At 31.7% G+C, this 24,873-nt stretch overlaps 1 protein-coding gene and 3 non-coding genes across 9 annotated transcripts in view; 2 read left to right on the top strand and 2 right to left on the bottom strand.

Annotated features, from left to right (window-relative positions):
* Positions 1 to 24,873, bottom strand: part of LOC130899651 (chondroitin sulfate N-acetylgalactosaminyltransferase 2) — a 260,579-nt gene that overhangs the window by 29,343 nt on the left and 206,363 nt on the right. For all 6 annotated transcript variants that reach the window (XM_057809742.1, XM_057809744.1, XM_057809743.1 and 3 more), the window contains one exon: positions 11,448 to 11,624. In XM_057809742.1, coding sequence (XP_057665725.1) covers positions 11,448 to 11,624 — 177 coding nt within the window. The remainder of the gene's footprint in view (positions 1 to 11,447; positions 11,625 to 24,873) is intronic.
* Positions 13,673 to 13,744, top strand: Trnag-ucc (transfer RNA glycine (anticodon UCC)). Its single transcript has one exon. It is a non-coding gene; the product is annotated as a tRNA-Gly (tRNA).
* Trnag-ucc (transfer RNA glycine (anticodon UCC)) lies at positions 17,377 to 17,448 on the top strand. The gene has a single exon. It is a non-coding gene; the product is annotated as a tRNA-Gly (tRNA).
* Trnag-ucc (transfer RNA glycine (anticodon UCC)) lies at positions 19,572 to 19,643 on the bottom strand. Its single transcript has one exon. It is a non-coding gene; the product is annotated as a tRNA-Gly (tRNA).

Below are 24,873 nucleotides of genomic sequence, written 5' to 3'. Positions count from 1 at the left end.
TTTTTCTGTAATTTTTTAGAGATGCAGTTGTGGTCTATATTTTATTTTGACCCGTTGATACAAGCACTAAGAAATAAATAGTATTTTTTTTATCTTTTTAAGGTTTGTAAAGTCAAATCAAATTGTATTTACTAAACCTATTTCAACTTTTAGTCATTTCCGAGATATTCGAGATTTTATATTATTATTGTGTTTTTTAAAAAGTTTCAGTTTTGTAATAAATGACACTCATTTAACTGTCATTAGTCAATACTTTTGAGAATCGTTAAAATGGCTCGTCCTCAATTTGATAACGACTAAATGAAATTTAGACCACACCTGCATCTTTAAAAATTTACAGAAAAAATTTAATATCTCGATAACGGTAAGGTTTGGGTATATGAAAATATACATGAATTTGCCTTATTTTTCACCCTTGAATGCATTAAAATAGAAAAAAACCGGGTGGTTCTATTTAAAAAAATAAAAGAAACTTGATATTTATTAAATTAAACTTTTTATACACATCCTGTATATAATGAAAAAATATTCAACATAGATTCAAATATGTCTGGCTTTTCTAAAAGCAGCCGAATACAAAACATTTTCATATCTTTGAGGGTGTCCTTGTAAAAAAATAAATTATAACGGTCTGCAACGGTGAAATTTTTTACAAAAAAATTAATAACTGAAAAAGTATGCATTTTTCGGAAAAAGTTCTCAAACAAAAGTGTACTAAAATTCAACGGAGTTTTTAAAAATGTATTAATATATAGGGTGTTCTATTCTAAATAACAAAGTTACAGTCGACTTCCAGTAGAATCGGAAGTCGTCCAATCTTTGAAAATATTTTTGTTGGAAAGATCGTGTCCGAAAACCAAAACATGGAAATTTTCATGATTTTACTAAAAGTATTTTGCCGTATACAGATATTTTTAACTGTTCATGGGACACCCAGTATAACAAAAAACATAAGCATAACAGCATAACATATATTGACGTGGATATTTTAAGGATTTCTAGATTTGTAAGAATCCTCTGATATTTGTTATTACTCGAGTATCATTTAGCGGCATAATGTGAATGTATTAATCAGACTCCAATTGCGCGGCATTTTTGAATGAATTGAAATTTATTGAAAAATATGAAAGAATTCTAAAAATGTGTATTATTACTATATTTTTCACAAAAGGAAACTTAATATCAATAAAAGATATTTTTTGTACATAATTAAGGTGAAGATATTATGAATTGAATCATGATTTTGAATGAAATTCTTTTGAATTAATGTATTTTTCATAGCTTCAAAAGTTGTGTCCCCAAAACAACTTGATCGTCTTAAAATATATCGCCCCCAACAAAGGAGGAAATACAAAAATATTTCAGAGGCTAAAAAAGGCAAATGCCTAAAAGAGGACAAAATAGAGCCAGAAATAATCAAGTATGGTGGAACTGCGCTGAATACGAGAATATATCATTTAATAAGTAGTATATGGCAACAAGAGATAATACCAGAAAGTGGAAAATGGCAATAATGGCACCAATACACAAGAAAGGAAAAAGAAACAAAATTTTGACTAAAACCATAGAGAGAAGATTGAGAGTTAATGGAGAGAGCTTGTTGGGAGACTACCAATGCGGGCTTAGACCTGGAAGATCAGTCATATACCGCATTTTCACTCTAAAGAAATGCAAAGAATGGGGTATGAATACGATCTGCCAATTTATTCACTCTTCATAAATTTCCAAAAAGCTTACGATAATGTCAATAAAAACCATTTGTACAGCATTATGAACGATCTTAGTATTTCAAAAAAGCCTTACCAAAAGGACATTTGAACATACAAAAACGAAGGTAAAGGCAAATCAAAGAATATCAAAGTGTTTATAGACCAACATAACTTTATCCACTACGCTGTTCAATATAGTATTAGAATGGATAGTACGTGAAATCGGTTTCAACTGCACAGGAACACTAATTACAAGACTACTAATGGCATACGCAGACGATGTAGTAATCCTTTCAACATCGGAAAACGAGATTTAGGAAATTTGCAGAGCCTTCATAGAAATGGTAGAGACAGTGAATCTACGAGTCAACGAAGATAAATCGAAGTTCATGATAGTAACAACACCACAAAGGAAAACAGCAATGAGAAGTTTATCAATACAACTGAACAAAGAAGAAGCAATGTGCTGGGAAGTTATCAATGACGACGGTGACCAGGGATAAAATCTAGAAGCGAGGATGATGAGGAGAAGTTAAAAAAATCTAGAAAGGAAAAGCTACATCTATACAAATCAATAAAAAGACCAACAGTGAGCTACGGATGTATGAGGAAGAAAAATAATTAGAAGGATACTAGGCGGTAAAAAGGAGGAAGATTTATGACTGAGGAGAGCAAATAATGAAATAAGGAATCTATTTGACGAAGCAGAACTAAGTAAAATGATAAGATTCAAAATAATAGAGTGACTGGATCACATACAGAGAATGCCCGATTCTAGAGCAGCAAAAATAATAGACATAGGACAAGGAGGAACAAGAAAAAGAGGAAGACCAAGGAGAAGATGGTATGCAGTGGTGATGGAAGACCCAAGAGAGAGAGAGAGAGAGAGGAATTTAGGACTATAGAACGAAAGCAAAAAATAGGAAATAGTGGAAAGAAATCAAATCACTTCCATGCTATGTGCCTAAACGGCCCGCGTGCGTATCATAACAATAAATATAATTTTTGAAAATTAATAAAAACATTCAAGATTTATTCCTTAATTTCTTCTAACCCTTTTAAAATTTATCTGAAAGTGTTCGCGATAGTTACTAACGATAAATCAAAAAAGAGCTCGTCTCCTGCTGCCTCCTTCATCCTTGGACGAAGTAAATGTGGCTGGCTGTGAAATTTTATTGCGATCTATAAAGAAAGTTTCCGCCTTTAGTAATTTATCACACTGTACAAAACCAATATCTACACCATCGAATTTTGAGTCATATTTTAAGCGCTGCGTAGTTTTGACATAGCGAAGTTATGGGGGAAATTGGGGTAGAAACGATTGAAGTCGTTAAATGTGAAGCTCCAATAACCAGGAATTTCCTACACGGTTTTATTAGCTTCGTTTATGTATCTATTTAACAAAATCTATGAGTGGTTTTTACCCACTTCGAAAAGTCATATGGACTTGAAATTACACACTCATTAAGTAATTCGTTCTGTTCCCTTCCCTGTGAATATTTGGACTCCAATTTCGAGCAAGCAAAATGTTGAATTAATTTGTAATTTGATATATTTTTTTGACTATCTTCAAAAAAAGTAATTTGATTGATTATCTGATTATTCTTTTTATCTACCTTACCTTTCAAGCAATCAAAGCGGATTAATTTGATATTTGACATACTTTTTGAGGATCGTAAACATTGAAGTACGAAATGTATCGATAAGAGATAATTTATAATTCAAACATTAGTATGGAGTGTAAGAAAACAGGATATTTAATGGCTAAAACCTTCTCGAAAACCGTTTCAACCAATTATATCTAGTGTTGGAGTGTGGTGTTGGGCGTAATATTTTGAATCAATTATGAATGAGCTTCGCAGCTGCTTCTGAAAGGACCAATTATATACTCATACATCCCAAAGACTTTGGGAGAACGTTCATTCCATAATAAGTTCGCAATTTATTTTTATCAAACGGATCAACGTATTAGAGCTTGCTTTATATTTTTTTACAATTGATTAGTGAGTTAGCTACACATAATATGAATTTGTATTAGTACAGAGTGGTATTAAACTGTCAGTTATTTTATTCACATTTGTGTAAGATATCTAACGAAATACTCAACGTGAATTTGTACTGTGGCCATACACCATTTTCATCATGTTTATTATCATTGCAATTTTAGCCATAGGTCATTTAGATGGGTTGAAACGTTCTTTAACGTACAACGTGATTTTAAATTCATTTCTCTTTATCTTTGCCTACAGGGGTATATTTGAAGTTTCGAACAAATCTCTCGACTAATTTAGAATATGGATTGAGAAAAATACAAAGGGGGAACGGAAAGAAATATCGCTTTTTTAAATTAAATTTAACCGTACTAATTTCTAACAATTTCACATACATTTAACATTAATAATGTTATTAGTTATCAACAACATTTTGATATTCAGTATGAAAATTTTCAATATCAGAAATATAATAATAAATTTGTAGCGATCTAAGAAAATGGAAATAACGGACCAGTATGGTGGATGAAACCCACCCCAATTTATTAAATTTGTCTTCGTTTTCTTTTTTTTTTTTGTTTTCACACAGGGCGGACAATATCGTATAATGTCTGTTGAAGATAGCTGGATATTTTTGTCGATTGAAGATTGCTCATGATAAAGATTTGCAATAATGATTGTTCCGGGTTTTTGCACTGCACAAGAATTTCGTGTATATATACATTCAGACGCGGTAGTTTGGAGATCCTTTTGCGTTTTGGATTATCGTATAACAACCATTTTCATCTCCAGTTATCAAGAACGGTTCTGTATGGTGTCACAATACGATTCATCTTAGAATGGTCGGAAAATTTTGGTTAAAGGTGTTTCTCGATTTTCTGATACGTTGTCTGATGTTGTTGTTGATCCTGATCCATAAGATTCTGAAAGATAAATATCACCGGATCCGAACATCATTTATTGACATTTTGTTTTCAGTTGCAACTGCTCGGTTACTAACCCCTTGCGAAACTTAAATAACATAAAATGCTGGATATACTCTTCTGATTTTTGGCTCACCATTTCACCTCTTTTGTCTTATTGTAAAAAACGGCTCATGTAATCCTCATCCTGGCAGGATCGCCATGTAATGAAATTGAACAGCGATTGAACGTCACCTTTTTTGTATTGTCTTAATAGTTTGGAATTACCTTTTTATAATTAATGATAACACATAATCATAATGACATATCATAACCACGATATAGTTTACCTACGTAGACACTAAATTGCAATATCACCAAAACATAGGTGACCTGGTTATAAATAATTAACAGTTAGTGTACAGGGTGTATACATAGATAGAGATATAAAAGAATAAAATAATTGACTTAAAGAGCACCACAGGAGTAAAAAAGTCACATTAACATTAAAATACCTTTGACAGGACCTCGAAATATACGATGAGCTAGAAAATGACAATCTAATATAGACAGGCACAAAAATTTCACCTCTTTCCGTTTCCCTTGATATTTTTCAAATTCTTAAGTTTTCTAAATATATGCTGTCTTTCCTTTTTATTGCAGCAAAATTTGGAAAGCCGATAAAATATGACAAGAGAATACGGTAAAACAAATTGGATAAATACAAGTTCAAACTCTTAATATTGTGTTCTTTCACATATACAGGGTGTTCCGGGACTTAATGCAAAAAATTCAGGAATGAGTAGCAATGTGAAAATAATGTTTCCACATAATGTTTCCACATAAAATGAGTTTTATGACACTTTTCATTTCGGCAATTGATGAAAAAACTTTTATTTGGAATATGACTGGGATGTAATTTCGTGTATTTACCGTATATATCAATCAAATTTAATCCTTCTTCAACCTCACCTCTAATGACACAACTTCGTTCCTTGTCAGTTTTTGAACGTGGCACTTGATGCAAAAATGAGTAGTAATTTGAAAATAATGCTTTGATATAAAATAAATTTTCTCATACGACTCATTGTTTTTGAGTTATATGACTTTAAAGCTGCAAAAACAGGACTAATATTTTATAATTTTTTCTAAAATTCTGATTTCGTAACATTGAGACCTATAACTCAGAAACGAGGGGTCGTATGATTTTTCCATATCACAGCATTTTTTGTGTCAAATCCTACACATAATAATTAGACAAACAATATTTCAAGATTTAAAAATAACTTTTTTGTAACACATTTTTTAAATGTAAAATCTATCATAATAGACTGATTTTATAAATTTGATAGTGGTTACATAATCTGAATGTCCTAAAGAAAAAAAGGACCTATTATAAATTATTTAGAAAGTCTATAAAATCAAATCTGTCAATCGTCAACTGACTAAATGTATCAAAACAACTTTTGTATAAATATTTGTCTATGAAAAGTGTGTGTATAGCATGTGTTAACAATGGTTTAAATACCATTCAGTGGATAATGTCATTTTTTTCAATGTTCAGCTGATCAGAGAGTGGTTATGATCATTTTTAACATTTTTCCATACTGGAAACAAAAGCAAACAACAGAAATGACTCTGTACTATTACCATTGTTGAATCTTACTGATTTTCCGTTGACGATAGTTTTTAGTCAACGGCAATTTTGCAATGCAACATTTGATTTGATTCCATGTTATCTTCAACCAAATAACAAAATATAGGACATTTCTTTTTACCTCTAGAGTAATTTTTTATAAAACATTAACTATTTACCTCAAGGGTGTCGAGATAAAGATCCGATTATATAGCCAATTTTTGTTCATGTTTTTGCTTGTTAAAAAACTCATTTAAAAACCCAGGAGAAACTTATGCCATTATAACTCAGATTCTAATCACATTGCTATTAATGACCGAACGTAATGTCACCAACTTAGGTTCTAATAATTCATTTCTGCATGAAAATCACTGTATCAGAATACATGAAACATTAAAGCGAGCTGTAACTGTAAAAAATGAATGTCTTCAAAGTTTCCCTTCACGACATATTTCCGACAACTGGAAGATTGATGAATACTTACTTAGAATATGAAGTTAAAATATTCTCAATAAAAGATTTATCAAGAAGATCTATATGGTCGTATACTGTTTTATCGAGCTAAATTACTGGCATTTTCTTTTGAACAGCAATAAATAACATATATTATTATTATTTTCAACAGCATTCTCTAAGGGTGGTAATTGATGCAAGAATTAATTTCACACGATTTTAAAAGACTAATTTTCATTTAGATTGGCTATAATATTGTCGAGGAATTCGTTCGATCTAATGTTTTTTTATAGCAAGCGGTTTATTTACATTGTTTCTTTTGAATAATTTCAAGGAAGGTCTATTTATTTATTTGTTTTGTTTCTTTATGTTCTAGAAGTTTGCAGAATTTTTTTGGGATATTCTTTTTACATATATATGGAGTTTTGTAGTGCAAAAATTAACAGATGCGGACTTGATTTTCTTGTTTCCATTGTCCTTATATGTTCTGTAACTATTTTTAGACAAATTAATTTCACTCCTTTCAAAAAGTTCAGGATGTGGGATGGCTCTAGCTGTCAAAGATCTTCATCTACTAAGGTTGATACATTCAATAGATCTTCTTTGGTTATAGGTATCCAGAAGTTTCTTTATATGTCCCAACCTCTGTAGATTGCACCAGTAGATGATTTTTCTTATCTATCTCCTTATCTTTTGTTTTCTATTTTCTCGGTATTGTCTTATTTATTATTTGTATATCGTTTATTAAACTATTCCAAACATTTAGAAAACCACATTTTTAAAAACGCCATGGGAGAACAGTATATTAATAATCATGTATGAAGCTTAGCATTACCTTCACAAAAACATTTTTAAGCATTCAATTACACTCCAGAATATTATGGAAATTTATAATATATACCTTTGCATCTATAATATCTCTTCTTTAGGTGTCACATTGTCACCGTGGTAAAGTAAAACCAACGTAACGATGTCAAATTTACTCTGTCGTTCCCACTTTGAATCACATCGCAATGATCTGACTGTTCATGCATAGGCGTATACATTCAATGTCATGTAATTATTTTCATATTTTTTTAAACATCAAATTCCATTTTCAGTGGTTTGTTAACATGTATAATTCACCATAGCAAACCAACAGTTAAGGTGGTCCAGTAACTATAATTAAAAGAGATACAAGCAACCAATAAAATGCTACTTGGAACAGGTCTTTAAGTGAGTAGACCAACAACTTTATTCTGATATAATCCAAACGTACCTCCAAACACTGAAACTAATGTATTGATGATATTTTTTAGGAAATTGGAAGGAGATGTTCATGTCAGAAAATAATAAATCTGAATGAAATATACCATAAATATCCATTTATTAATGAATTTATTATTGAATTTATATTATTATAATTATTCCTTATATTTTCATCTAAGTCTACATAGCAACTTCTAAGTCATTAAATTTATATCTATTTCCAATTGCAAATAGAGGGTCTGCAAATGACAAAATTTAGTTTTGGAAAATTGATGAACAATAATTGAATTTTAAAGAGTGTTTACAAGTTTTTAACGATTTTTTCTGTGATTAGTTTTACAAAATTTCATGACGGAGTTTGTTGCAGCTGCCACTGGATCTAGGTATGAGGAAATTCGGGAAATATAAAGTTGAATTCTACGGAAATATAAACTATATGCGACAGCGTCTGCCATTATGATGTGCATCGAAGCTTGTCTCGTTCTCCTCGAGTTTTCCCTTTTTGACATTTCCGATGAATCTCTATTTTTCCACCACCACCTGGTAATGGATTTTGTGAATGCTCCATGGCATTAACAATATTTCGCTTGTAAAGGATGAAAAATATGCTGTATCAATCGTGTTAGTTCAGTTACATTTTTTCCAAACAAAAAAAGAGGTATGTATGAATCGGAAAAACATGTGGAGTGGGTTTGTAATGAAGTACGGTTCAGTTTGCATATAATTTCACCTGAGTGTTTTCATAATAGTCAGCTAAAAGCAAAAATGAAGAATAATTCACATATGAATGATGAAGTACATTAAAATTCGTGCTTTTGTTTGACTGAAAATAACAAAAAAATGTAATTCTAGAACTTTCGAGTTGCTTTAATATTATTTCAGTTTTAATTTTCGAAGTCACTTGTTAAATAATCTTTATAGAGTACGTCGAAAGTGTCAATCAATTTTAGTACAAATTAGTACAAAAGTTTCTAACAAGTCTTGTCGTTTAGTAAAGAAGATATCTTCTTTAGGGCAAGATATCTTCCGAAAAACAAATAAATTATATTATCAATTTATATATCTTAAATAAATAAAAGATATTTTAATCAAACAGATGTGTATATAAAATAAACGACATAAAATGGAAAATTTTTTATTTTGGAAATAATATAGTTCAAGTCTCTTGCTACTGGCATTCCTAAAACTTCGATTCATAGCGCCAGGTATGTTACCCTATTCTTGAAGTATTTGGAGCATTGTTTTTAATTTATTTAAGTAGAGTCGAGCCTTAGAAAATCCCATAAAGAGAAATCAGCTGTAGATTGATCTGGTTTGCGGAGAGTCCATGGAATATTTGGTTCGGAACATTTCTCAAATTACGTGTGTACTCGTGTTGTATGCTTGACAAAATGATTTTGCCGCCTAAATCGTCACATTTGGAGAATGTGAAGGTTTTTGGTGCTTCGATTTATGGTTTTCTCTACTCCAAAATCTGTAATTTTATAGACATGCCCATTTAAGAATCTTATTAAAGTTGCTAAAAAGCTGGATCGTCGTATTGACAAAGATTTTACTCAAAATTAAACCATTTCTTCATATCCTTGTACTAACTATTGATGACTTTGATGGACCAAAAGGGCGTGGTTTAGTTCTTTTTCTTGGTGAGAAACATATGAGTTTATTTATTCCTAAGAAGAATACCTACCAGCATGTGCTGGATATAGTAGGAGCTCAGAACCACCAAGTGGAATGATTTCGGAGAACACCAAATCTTCATAATTCCAACTGACAATTACTGATTTTCCATGTTCGGTTTGTTGAGATAAATCTATTTTTCATCGCAAGTAACAGTTGTTTACATTGGTTACGTAACCTCTGGACATTTCGCTTGAATCTGGATTAAGTCGTGTGGCATTAATCGACAACTATTATATATCTCATTTAATTATTTTAAATGGAGATGTTTGGTATCGAAGGAAGTCCGATTATCGGCGAGTGCTGGTACTACCCTGGTTTTCTACTGTTTCCTTTGTAACCTCAATATCGCACGCAGGTGGAAGACGTGAATACGAATGATCTTCAAATGTTAAATATCCACTGTTGAAACAAACCAAGGATATGCCGTTAGCTCATTAATTGTGTCTTTCTTTCATTTTCACGTATTTTGGTTCCAAAAACTATACACGTCGTTCATATTTATCGTGCTCCAGACTATTTATTATTAAAACTTCCTGCGATATCAAAAAACACAGAGATATTGACCAAAAGAGAGTGAAGCGAAGAGAATTAATAGTGTCAACAAGTTACTAGGCGTAGCACTTTGGTTTTTTATTTATCCGAGAATTTTATGTAGGCCGTCTATATATGGATAAAATAACAATACTTTCATGTGAAGAATAAAAATCAATAATTTTATTCTTCTCAATTAATTGAATGTTATAAGAAACGTTGAGATCTCGACCTATAACAAACAAAAACTAATTCCTTCAATTTTTATTTCATTTCATCAACTTAAATAAACAGAAATCTATTTTTTGTTTACTCCGAGAAGGATACTAAATTAATTAATGTACTTTGTTGAATCATTGTATTCGCTTGAAAATAAGTAGAATATAACACAAAATAAATCCAAATCTAATGAATTTCTTCAATTGCCATTCCCATTGTTCGTCTTCAGACTTATTTTTACGTCTGTATATACCGATAACGAGCAATCAGGCGTACATTTCTCTACCTTAACAAACCGAGACATAACTATTGTCAGAACTTTCTTTTCCATTATAAACGACTCTCTATCAACTCACAACTCTTTTGCGAATTCTCAGCAATAAAGAAAACGTTCGGCTTTTTTAGCAAATCAATATCAATCATTTCGGTAAAATGTGGAAAGGTTCGGAAAAAGATTTTAGGATAAGTTGTATTAAGGTACGCTTAGAATGGTAAACAATCAGTAGCGTCAAATAGAAAGATATTTACGTTGGATAAATATCGTGATAATTATAGAAATATGAGAGAACAAAGGCATCCAAAAAAAGGTTTTTAATCTAACAATTACTCGCAGTGTAATGAATATTTACACGTTAGTAGTAGTTAGAAAACGTTCTCCACACTATTTTATTATTTCTACGAGGATTCAATTTTCTCAGCCATTTTTATTCTTTTCCTTGAATGAACAGAATATTGCAATATTTTGAACACGTAGCTAGATGATTAGAGGACATAAACAAGCTTATAAATATATGAGAGAAGTGGGAAAAAGAACTAGAGGCCGATCGCCTATAAGAAGATCTGATCAAATGAACCAAGTCACAGACCAACTTCTTTACGTTCGTTACACCAGACTAAAAATGAAGAAATATGGAAGCAAACGATGAAAAGTAAATAGAAACATTCCAAAGAGGTCACGAAGTATATTTGAATATATTCTCCAGCCTTGGAAACCGTTTAATTGATAGGGGAACAATTGATTTATTCTTATCACTATCATTCATTATTCACGAAGATCATTTGAATTTATATAACATACCGTTAGTGTATTGCAAAAGCTGCAGCTTCAATGCCCTTATTTCAGCCGTAAGTCTTTCAATTTCTTGTCTCGTTTCTTCTTCTCTTTGCTGTAAAAGTTGTTGTAAAGTGTTGCTATTATCTTGTTGAGACTGAATACTGCTTATGTATTGGGAAGCGCCACCGATTATAGTCGCACCTGGAACAAGAAATATATTTATATTACATTTTTAACATTTTTGGTACACAGATGTACGGATTTTCAGCTATATAAAAAATTCAGGAGTGAGTAGATGACGTGAAAATTATGCTATGACATATGAAAATTTTCTGATGTAACCCCTCGTTTCTGAGATATTGGCATTTGAAGTTGCGAAATCAGAACTTATATTTAAGTATATTTTCTAAATTATATATTCGAACTTTTACAGGAACAACATGTACAATCTAAAGATAGCAAAAATGAGTTTCTCAATCGAATTTTTAAGAAAAAGTACTCTTCGTTTAGCTCGATAAAATTTATTAGATCGTTGCACATGCCAAGGAAACCGTTCGTAACAAGGAAAAATAAGGAGAAATTATCATGAATTGTGATTACTTATTGAAAACGCTCCCAGAAGGTGTTAAAACGCAATCAAACATTTCTAATTGGACTAGTTGGTTAGTCTACAACTTATCAAATAAAAAGAAACCATAATACATATTCGAATTGGGCACCACCTTGCACTACTACACACTTCCGGAGCCTGCGTAGGGTATTATTTGGACTTGTAACAGCATTCCAAGATTCTGCCTTATAATGTCACAATGGAAGTTTATTCTATCGATAAATTCGTTCCTTGTGTTTACCAGTGTTGCATATACCAAGCTTTTACTATATCCTCCAAAAAATAAATCCATTGTATTCAATTTAGGAAAGCGTGATGGCCATGCAAATGAACCTCCACCTATCCATCTATAAGAAAAAATGCTATTAAGATGAATTTTTACAAAATTTAGGAAGAGCGTAGGAGCTCCATCGCGAATGAACATTAACACAAAATCGATGTTGATTCTTTATTTTAATCGTTCCGTGCTGCCCCTAAACGTAATTTATTGGAATTATAAAAACCGTCTAGTGGAAACCAGCTTCAACAGTAAACATTACAATTACTAACAACAGTAATTACAATTTATGATAATTTTTTTCAGAATGTTTTTTATGATGGCTTCTTTAGAATGTACAACGTCCTAAAATCTACGTATCGTCTAAAACCATACATTTAATCGAGCTAAGCAAAAATTAACTTTTTTGTTATTTTTAGATTGTAAATGTTACGAATTGTTAACCATTGGGCATGTGCCGCCCCTGGCATTCAGATAACAGAGTAGAATTATTTATTCCGTCATATCGTCCATTAAAAATTCATAATGTTCAAATGTATAATTTATAAAATTCTGATTACCGATCTCTCAGCTTTAAATGCCTATAACAAAACTAGGGGTCGTATGAATAATTTTTTTATGTCACAGCATTATTTTCACGTCATCTACTCCCGAATTTTTAGCATCAAGTCTCAGAACACCTTGTATATAGACTGTCACAATATTTCATTAGAAATACAATATTCCGTATTGCAGCAGTTGTGAAGCAAAGTAAATTTTTATTAGTAGGGACGTGTTTAATAATTTCAACCAAAATTTATTATCTGCTTAATTCTTCCAATAGGAACTCTCTTTTATAAATTTTTTTACGCACATTTATCAGTAAAGAAAACATCAAATGCTTCTCTTAACCACGAAATAATGAAATTCGATATCAAAACTCCCTCATTTGGACCTTTTACCAATATTAGAATCTTAACAACAAAAAATTGAAACATACTCCATATTAAAAAATAATTTTAAATAATCTTTTTCAAAAAATGAGGTGATAAATTTTGTTGATAACCTAAATAATCATGACATATATACTATAAATAAAATTATAGGTTTTCTATAAAATCATGAAATGAAATACTGATCAGTATTATCATTCTGATATTATTTTATTCATTCATGGAAATTACCTAATCTGTACAATTATATTTTCAACTATTAGATTCAGGTAAAAGATAACGATTTTAGTAACGAATATAAACACATTTCGACGATTACATTTCAAACTTATTCAATTATATTTATTTACAAATTCTAAATACATTTTCACATATAAATATATAAAAATATGTAATGGAATCTATATGTTTGATAATGTAATTTTAATGTGCGATGGTGGTGTAATGGTCAGCATAGTTGCCTTCCAAGCAGTTGATCCGGGTTCGATTCCCGGCCATCGCAGGTTTTTTATTGTTATTATAAAATTTTATTTATTTTTTCGTAAATTACAAATTTAAACCATTTCGAAAATTACTTTTATACTATTATGAAGTAGTTATCTAAATAGACAGAGATATTTCATAAACTTTGCCACATTTCAGGATAACTTATCATTTTCTATATACCTTTCTTTTTAACCTTAAATACTTGCCCTTCTGATACTCATTAAAAAAAAGTTGAAATTCTGCAGAAATAAAAAACCCTACTACGAGATAAGCCAGTGAATTACGAACCTGTAGATAACCCCAATGTAAGCGGGCAGAATAGGAGTCGGGAGTCCTGCTAGGACCGAAAGAGAAGCTGATAAGAGTTGACATATGTCGTGACAAAGAGGCAATAAACAAGGAAATTGTCCTTTAAAAGGATAAAGATTTTATCAAGGTAATGACGCCTCAGAGGCGGTATTTTGTCTTATAAACTCTAAAGATCCGTTATTAATACATAAAAGGGAAACTCTTAAACGTATATTTCAAAAAATAATACACATTTGAAATATATCTTTAAAGTTCTTTGAAAATATATTAATAATTTATTAACGGGCTATAAATCAGAATTACTCTTGATATAAAACTAGTAAGTATCATGCAATCTAATTCATTTTAACCTTGTGTGCATCAGAATCGAACCTATTAGTTAGGCCACTACTCATACGTCGTCCGCTTATACGGCTAACTCCATCTTATCGTATCTTAGAAACATGAAAACATTTCACAACATATGTAATACCCTTCTGATCTCAAAGTTCAACCAGTTTACATTATTCTTCAACTTATCCATAACCAGTGCTGCTATTTAAGATATATTGAAACTATTCGACTATTTTTGAAAGTTCTGAAAAGTTATTCCGTTGATTAAATAAACACTAGTGAATTAATTTACTATTTGATCACTCATAATTACTGCGTTATCGAAAACTACCTTCTTAAATAATGAAACTGTTATAGTAAATAAAATAAGTCCAAAAAACACGAATTTAGAAGCAATTCCTTTTATTTTTACACAAAATGAATGTATTGTGAATAGATTATATAGGTTTTATAAATTATATTATAAAATAGTCTCACTATCGACCATTGTTGGCAGACAGTTAACTTTATTCCATCATTATTTTTCACAAGTAGATGCGGAGTCCAAGTAATCGATTCCACCAGAAGCGCTGATGGATACGTGTGACTTCCGTAGCCTACTCACTTAATCGTAATCTTCTTTCATCTCCTACCAACCAGAAATCATGGCGATATTGCTTCCAGTGCAGGGATGTGTCCGTGAATAATTGTTCTGTTCGTTAGTTGTCCATTACATTATCATAGCATAGAGCCACCTGCATTCTTTTGTCTCAGAATTGTCTCGGTGTAGGTACCGACCATATCTTGCGTAGCATCACCTGAACGATATCATTAGAAGTTATGATCTCTGGTAAAATCTGGGCCTTGTCCACAGTATTTACATTCAGGTGCCTGTACTTCCTTCATTTTTTGAAGATGATGTCGGAAGTCCCAGGAAATGATAATGTAACATTTCACATCCCCGTAGAGTTTCTTTTCAGTACAAGGTCTAAGGTTTTTTATTAGTCATCGCGTCCATTCGCTTGAGTTTTCTTCTGACCACCGTTGTTGCCGTCTGTATTTTTCTAACTATTTCGATAGTTGCGGCTTCTGTATACCTTCTTATGATCGAAAGCTAAGAGGTCCACGGGAATCACGTCCGCTATTACTATGACCACTTATGCAGAGACAGTCCGGTAGGAGCTGGAAATCTTTAGCTCACTTTGTCTCTGTACCATCAAGTCAGTCGTCGTCATTTACTTCCATTAATGTTTGCTTTTAAGCGGCTCAAGTATTCTGTGATCGAGGCCGCCTTCCGTATATGGGACCAGAAAGACATCTTCATATCAAAGGTCATCCCCAACTACTTTACTTCGTATCTGGACTCAGTCACGTCTGTTCCGATTCTCAGTCTCGTTTGTATTCGTTCCGTCGTGAGAAACGTCAGTTCAGTTTTTTTGCGTGGCGAAGTGGAGTCCGTAATCTTTCATCCATATCCCTAATCATCTCATTATCTAATTCAATTTTCACTGTGCCAGTATATCGTTTGGTGACCATTCCATCATTATTACTTTTATCAATAATTTTTTAAAAATGCGAATGATTATAATGATTGATGGGGAATCGTGATAATACATGGAGATATATAAATAAAATTTAATGATAAGGTAATGAAAATTATAGATCAATTCGAAAACAAGTGGGTAGGTCGAATCTCGAGACTCGCAAACGAATTACAAATAAAGGAGTATTGGAAGTTTCTAAACTGCGAAATTGTGCAGCTGTTAGAATAAATTTTCAACTGATTTGCATAGAGGTTTTTTCACATAATGAGAATTTCTAGTGAAATGTTATTTTCTGTAATGGAACTACGCTTCAGTCCATATTATAATGGTAGATTTAATGTTTACAGTCCACTTCATTCATGGTGAGAAAAAGTTTTTTCACCAAAGTTAGTTTTTTCTTCATAAATATTCGTGTTTTAATCAAAGAGAACTAGTTCCAAGAAACAATACCAAAATATATTTTAATAAAGACCAGAATAGGTCGAAACGTTAATTTATCCTTACTAATATTATAAATGTGGATGTAAGTTTATTCGTTACGGTTTCACGCGAAAACTACTTATCCCATCATCCTGAAACTTTGTACACATATTCTTGCAGGTATTAGAAATAATATAGGATATTTTTTACGAGATATAAAACAATTTTTTGCCAAAAATCTCAAAATCTAGCTTCTTTAACGCCATTTAACATTCCAGTAATGAAGTTCCAATCCTGTGATACCAGTACACTCTGTATATTACCAACGGTCACGTCAATATCTAATCCAATTGGCTATAGTTTCAGCTGTTTGGAATTTTGCTTTATTTATTGTTATTTCTTTCTGTCATTATATATACAGTTTAGAACAATTTGAATTTTTGAGATTACGTGTCATTTTTGTGGTTACGTGCTATTAATTATTTTAGATCTTACTCAATGGTTTTTATTCTTACTCTGTTCTGGTAAGTTACACGAAATAAAAAATCTTGCTGAGATGAGAAGACAACAGCAAGCAGAGCGACAAAGTTTTTTGAGAGCAACTGAAACTCCTCTTCAGTTCAGAAAGACAAGCTACACTGCAGACAGCAGAGCGATAGACAAATTTCATGCGTGAGGATTGGTCGATATTTAATGGTACTAGGTTTCAATATGATCCTTTAACTTAATATAATAATCATTCTTTGATTGTTATTGGATCAATGATTAAAAAATATTACCATTGCGATGCTTCCAAATGGAAAGATGAAACTGTTAGAATGTGCCGTTCCAGTGGTAAAGTTTTTCATCCATTACTTGGTGAACCAGAAGAGATTTTAAAAACTTAATTGTTAAGTGTTACAGATGAGTCGAGGCAATTTTTAAGCAAAATGATTCAATACTATTGTAATGATCTCTTTTCCTTATTTAATGGCTTCAATGTGAGCGAAGCCACGAGTAAAAACTAGTATCTATATAAAGCTCCAATGTTTCCAATTTTATCTATGTTCAAATTTTTACATGGGCGATGGTGGTGTAATGGTCAGCATAGTTGCCTTCCAAGCAGTTGATCCGGGTTCGATTCCCGGCCATCGCACTTATTTTTTAATTTTTAATTTATGATACATATACTAGATACTATGTTTTTTTCCGGAGCATAATTCTTATATACATATCTCTATAACATAATTTGATTGCATTATCAGATTATAAATTCTAGACTTAGGATCCACTTCACTTATATGTTTCATTTTGTCTATGATTATTATGATCTCAAAATAAAAAACTTCTTTGTGAAGCCTCATTTAACAATGAGGCAAAATATTTATATTTATTTATAACTAGTCAAACGGTGCTTGAAAATTGCCAGCTCTTTATTCGAAATAGGCAAATATATTTGCGTCGTCTTCTAATGAAAATCTCTCTCTCTTAAAAGTGAAATTTTAAAATGCTATCACTTTCTTGTAACTTCTATCTTCACTCTTATTGTCGTCATAGCTAATGAAAACGTCTTTGCAGATTTTTGGAGCTGTTTCGTAACTGTTTTTTCGTTACAGTAATGTAGTGGTGGATCCAAGTTTCAACTACAAACAATGAGGCCAAGAATTGTTTGTTCCAATGCGCTTTTGGTCAAAAGTGAGCAAACGAAACAGACAACGCCCAGGTATCTTACGCATGCACAAATCTTCAGTCAGTATATGGAAAATGCGTTCTATTAATATAACAGTCGTCCTGATTGATGAACATTTTGGATGATATGCTGGTTCGCAGTTTGTGTAAAGTGTCCCAGTATACAGTCTGTAACTCCTCTTTCAGTTCTGTAGGGTTTATGCGTTTCAAAAACAAATATTTAATGACAGGCCAATGCTCATTATTAGTATTCTCAGACAAATCTTCACAAAGACTCATTTATACTATTTTTAAATAAAAACTAAGCGTCCAAAATTGAGAATCTCTCTCTCTCTCTCTCATATTTGATTTGAACATCAAATTCTCATATTCTTGTGCTGTTTGTCCAGTATTGGACGTAGACGACCTTTTACACTTCTACCTGTGTTGTGATCTCCATTTGTCATAGAATGGACCAAAAATTTGACGAAGTATTTTAACGTCGACGTATGTAGGCAATTGTAGATATCTGATTTTTAACATTAAATTTTGTGCCATGTCTATTATGACACGTAACCGCCTTTTCCTAAGTCTACCTATGTTGTAGTCTCTATTTACTATAGATAGTATGGACCTACTGTGGGTGGTTTGTCCATTGTCTTATCGGGCATGTCAGATTTCCAATGTTTATATGTTGTCCGGGGTCAAGTGGAAAACTAGGTCGACTTGGTTAGTAGGGTATCGTCCTACTACACCACGGCGACCCCCATAAAAAATGAATCACATTAGGTGATTTCAATTATTTTTGTTAAAGGAAAACAAATGCATTTTTGTCAAAAAATAGAGAAGAAACAATTGATGAATTGATGAATATAATTAAGAAAATTTATTTAAGCCGATACCACATGACGCGTACAATGCTTCCAACGTTGGAAGCTGGTATGATTGGAGTTATCGGGTGGTCGTGAGCATGCCATTCGAAGAATGTTTTGCTTCTAACGTTGGCATTGGAACGTTGTCCATGGAAAGTTGTTTTTTTTTGCCCGTGTCAAAGGAGGGACCAATGCGTGTTTGGTATGAAAGACCAAAATTGCCGGTACGATCCAGTCTATCTTAATAGAAAGCTGTATGCTGTTCATCACTTTATTGCCACGTCTTCATTTTTTTAGGTGCCAGCCTTCCTCCAATGTTCGGACAACGTTGAAAGGTGAATATTGTCACAAACGTTCGACGTATCTTCTAGTTGCAGCACTGCATCCAACCCTCCTTCCAATGTGCAGACATACGTTGGAATGCGAATGTTGTATGCATCGTGCAGTACCGGCTCTTCACTCTAGTTAGAATTGCCAATATTCATCTGGAAGAAAATTTGAAAGTTAAATGCCTAGTCGTGAAAAAAAAAATAGTGCTCTACTTGGAATGAGTTTTATTACCTTACATACTTTCCTGTAACCAGTGATAAAACTTTTTGTCTTTGCAAAATAACTACCATTATATGCTCGTTGAAAAATATCTCTTCAAAAATTACAATCTAAGTAAAGTTGAAATCGAATAGATTTTACTTTCTGAACGAGAATATTTCCTAGCTTACAATATTAATTAATAAAAAATTGCGATGGCCGGGAATCGAACCCGGATCAACTGCTTGGAAGGCAACTATGCTGACCATTACACCACCATCGCTCGAAATAAGAAAAGTAATGATATCGTGAAGAGAACCCCAATGACCCAGTTGTACATCATCGTTATTTTAACAACTGAGAAAGTACATTCACCTTCTAGACTGCGACTATTCATCGGATAACGAGTCTGATAAAAATGAACAATAGTGGGTTAATCAAATTTACAAATAACTAGTTAATTGTGTCGCTTATGAAATAACCACTTATTTTATATACCAGATATATTATTATAAAAGTATCATATAGGGTGTTCAAAAAAAGTGACCCGGATTATGACAAATCTACTGACATATTGAAATTGAGTTTCATAAGAATATGATTTGGAATCTGGTACATTCCATGAATTTGTTTCAATATCTGACTTTCAATAAGAAGAATATTTCATTTTACTTAGAGTTTTGATTAGGTTGTAGTATGTCCTTACAAAGTTAATACTCGGAGAGAACTAAAGTACCTATTCCTGGTTATATGACGTGTAGCTCGAAAACCTTTTTTTCTTTATTTTAGGAAATATTAAAATATATTGTCAAGGTTAAAATGTGTTTTAAAGTAGAAAACTTTATTTCCAAAATCATATTAAAATCAATAACAATATCTTAAAAGAGAAGGATTTTTGGATTCAATATTCCCACAAGTTACGTTGAATTCCTCACCGAAAAGATCTTCGTGACTATGTACCGATTTCGAAAAATTTTTATCATTAAAACTATTTTTCTCTCAGTACTGAGAAAATTGTGGTTTTTTAGAGGACTTTTCCTTGATGTGGTACCAATTTATTATGTGAATTCGCCCACCACCGCATGAGGTATAAAAAGCAGAACAGAACCAAACTCATTAAATACTCACTGTTTATTGTGTAATTTGACCGGTCAATAAAGAAATAATTATTCACGTCCTAGCGTCCTAAGATATACTGTCAACAAGAATTATTACCATATTCCTTTCAAACAACTGACTTTCCAACAAATAATAAAGAAAATCATCAGTATTAATGACGGAGTTGAAATCGACATCTGAGCATTTGACAGTCACTTTGATTAATGAATTGACGATTTTTCCACCCTCAAAGATTTAGATGAGGGTGACTATCATTTTTGTTGATAATAATACGTATTATACCATCTGTAAACACGATGTAATTATATCACTAAATAATGATACCTACATACAGAGAAAAAAATATTAAAGTTTGGCATAGGTTCCTAGTTTGCATTTATTTGGAATCAGCCTTTGACACGGTCGTTAGAAGAGAAGTATTGGCAATACTATCAGAAATGGAATTATCCAGAAGGCAATTACAAGTCATAAGAAGATAGAAGATAATAAAAACGGCAAGTATACAAGTAGTAGGGCAAACGTTAAGTTAATTCAAGAGACAGAAGAATGAAGCTAAGAGGTGAATTAAGCCATCTACTGTTATAATGGAAATTTTAAAACTTTGAACTTTGGAATAATCGGGAAAGATAGCAAAAGACCAAAAACAGTATAATACCACTGAAAACTCTCATTCAGCATCTATTAAAGTATTGTATTTGCGTAACATTGATTAATTAGAATAATTTTTATATCTACAATCATTGTATTTATTAGACCGACATTTATATCAAATTATATATAAATATTCGGTTTCTGAACATAAATAATAAATTTATTACGAAAACTGCTTAAAGACTCCTCTCACACACATACAGAGACTTATACAACAAAGAAAAGTAAAATGAATTCTTTGCAGAGCTTCTCCAACACTTCGAACAACAGGTGGCTTTGGAACTATGGTTATAATATGTCCCCGTACAAAAAGTTTCTAGAATTAAATCTGGAGAACGTGATGGCCACATTACCGTCGTCATCTCTACCTATTCATTTATTTGGATGTGTTCGGTTTAGGTAGTTTCGAAAATATACTGAAAACTGCATTTCAAACTTCATTTTGTTTGGACCACATAAAATCAAATAAGCAATCTCCTCAAGAAGTATCAATTGAACCCTTATCAAAGTAACAGACTTTCTATAACAAAAGTCATAGTTTCAATTGGACAATAAATAAACTATGAAACTCTGAATTCTTAGTAAATAATTCCAATTTATTGGATAAACATAGAATTATGTAATGTCAATTGTTTTGATATAAAAAATATTATTATCAAAGTGATTGAAGTGTTAAATTTACATACAATAACGCTTTACTGTTTTCAAAGTCTGCTTTTCTATTACCTTCAATTGTTACTATTCCGAATATTAAATTGCTCTTTAAGTTGATTTACCTGTCAAAAATTACTTCAGAGAAATCTATTAGACAGTAAGAGAGAGAGAGAGAGATAAGCTTCATTGTTACAAGAATATTTCAAAATTTTTTGGACAAAGTGACATAATTTTTTATTATATTATATAAAATAACAATTTGTATTAATTATTATAACACAATATCAATATCTTCCTCCATACTAAATATTGAATTATGCCACTCCACGGTAGATGGTAGATGGTAGAATTCTGCCACAGAATAATGAGGTCATTCAAGCAGAAATGCCTTTGCCAATCTCCGTAAATGTATCAGCCACTTTTAATTCTGAAGGTAGGAACAAGTAGTAAGTTGTTAAAGCAGTATGAGAATCAAGCTGTTTAGACACATATTTGATAGCAAAATAAGCAGAGGATAGCTTTCCCGCCAAAGGTCACCGTCAATATGTAGACCAAGAAACTTGTAAAACTCCTTTGTAGGATAAAAATAAAGTTTTCTCATTGTTAAGATAGACTAGGACTTAATATTAACGAGATCTTTGTCCATGGTAGAATGTGGAGCTTGCATATCTGAATAACTTCAGGTTACACTGGTGTCATCCGCAAATAAAGTGAATTTACCATTAATTTGTAAATCTGTTAATGTCTATGAACCTGAGTAAGACAGTAACGATAATGATTTTTTACATCTTATAATATCAGATAGTTGAGTGCAAGTAATTGATGGAGACCGATAGGGCAGTTATCGCAGTTCTGTGATAGTTTGGAAGTTAGTTTCAAAGAATGATGATCTATGGTGGAGACATTCGTTTCTCCGTTACTTTCAGAACTATTTTCATAGAGAGATATTTTTCTTGATAAAATAGAAAGAAGTTTCTTGGTTTTGACTTTCATTCTTTTATCAATACGTTTATTATCTTCAAGATACTGGAAAAAATCAAGATAGCAATCAATAAATGATATAAATACAAAATAAATTTTGCATTGAAATACTTTATTTCTAATTAGAACTTTTGTTTTAATGGAGAAATTGGAGACAGGGTTGTATGAAAAGTTTCAGACCGCAACCTAAAGATTCTACAATAAGTAACGTAAGTTGCGAAATATGTTGAGAGATTCTCACTAAATATCAGCCATCTTTGACGTCTAGTTTCTGTTTGATAATCATATAAAGAAGATATTTGTTAAAATAGAAATCGAAAGAGCAGTTAGCCACTGTGTACTCTGTACCCCCAGCGACTTTTTCGTGTGTCTCAACCTCGCTTCTATAAGACATGTATCTACATTTCTGCACATTAATCGGATGGGTCCCTTTCCCTTGTAATAAAAAGAAGCTCAATCAAAGATAAAGTTTTCTTTATTTTCTAAAAAATCACTACATAAAGGAGGCTTATACAACGCTACTTTAATTATTGATTTTCTGGCAATTATTAGTTTAAAGAGCGTACTCAAACGACAATTTTTGTTTTAATAAAAAATGTTTATCATTAAAATTCCTTTTTTCGGGCTCTATGTACATCAAAAGTGTTAATAACATCATCAAAGTTCAAATTTCGGGCTATGGAATGTTGAATAGATAGCATTTCTTAAATAAGTTTTTAACAATTTCAGTTTTAAAAATGATCGCTCGGCACTAGCCGTAGTCACAGTATTGGGTGAAAGTAACAGAAATGCAGTGCACATTTCAGGAAAGCTTGAGGAAATAAATTTTTTTTCATGATTAATAAATCAGGAAGTACTCCTACAGAAGCTGTCGTTGTTATTTCATGTTTAAAAACTGAGGATTTCATATAAATCAACAATTACTAAGAAGCCTTCCAGAATTATTTCTACATTTTATTTTGAATATTAATTGCAACCACTGATTTCAACCTTTACTACCGACGGTGTAAATGATTATATTTTAAGATTGAAATCAGGTTATGTTGGAGATAATTATAAAATTCTTACAGAGTAGACATATTGTTAGCCGATTTTCACAATTAACTATATACATACAATGTTGGTCAATTAACAAATATCTTTCAATAGCTACAAACAATCAATTCCTTCAACAATAAAATGATGTATGAGTCTTTCCAGTTTCCGAAGAGATTAATAGAGGACGTTGATGTTTTGGAAGAAATACAGTAGCTTCATAGAAACAGTGTGGCCACATAAGAGTGTTAACCTAAACTCTTCTAATATAGCATTTGTACTTTTCATAATAACGCTAATAAAATCGTAGCTCATATTCTTAAATACTTAATCAAAACTTTTCAAGGACTCAATAGTATTTTTAACTAAGAGAAAAATACGAAAATGAATTATTTTGTAGCGGAGGATTAAACTATGGCGGCCAATCTCATGTGGCCACACTGTCTCTGTCAAATCACTGTAGTAAGAAATATTGTCAAACTTAAATGTTCAAACAATCTTTTTCCACTTTTTTTTTCAATATCCAGTCTTTATCATTGAAGATTTTAAACTAAATATTCATGTATTATCAAAAGTATTGCAGAATACAAAATGTTTAAAAAAGGTTGCAGAGGTTGTTGTTTACACGAAATATTATAATTTCAATTTGGGGTTTTGCACATATGCAAGGATTAATTGGGTGGAGGTGTCCACACCTATTATTCTGCCTCATCCTAGATCTCACCACACATTGCTATATTTTGTTTTCTTGATGCCTTAACATGATTTTCTTGTTTGTTGTTGATTGTTTGTTGATTTATGTACATCTTTACTATTATTCCTTACTATATCTGTACATTTGGACATTTTTTAATTTTAAACGAGTGGTGAAAGGGAAATAATTATTATCAATAAATGCTATATGTATACTCATGAGTAAGACAATAGATTAATAAGAAGACAGTTGAGATTGCGATGTAGATTTTAGTTTAATCATACTATAATATAATGGGGTTGAAAAGGAATCAAGTTGAGGCATTTTGGATTGATTTCTATAATATTAGCAATTGCGATGATTACACATTATAGATATT

The sequence above is a fragment of the Diorhabda carinulata genome, chromosome 11 (assembly GCF_026250575.1).
Source record: "Diorhabda carinulata isolate Delta chromosome 11, icDioCari1.1, whole genome shotgun sequence".
Taxonomy (NCBI): domain Eukaryota; kingdom Metazoa; phylum Arthropoda; class Insecta; order Coleoptera; family Chrysomelidae; genus Diorhabda; species Diorhabda carinulata.
The sequence above is the reverse complement of the archived record's forward strand: the minus strand, read 5'-3'. Positions and strand labels throughout refer to the sequence as shown.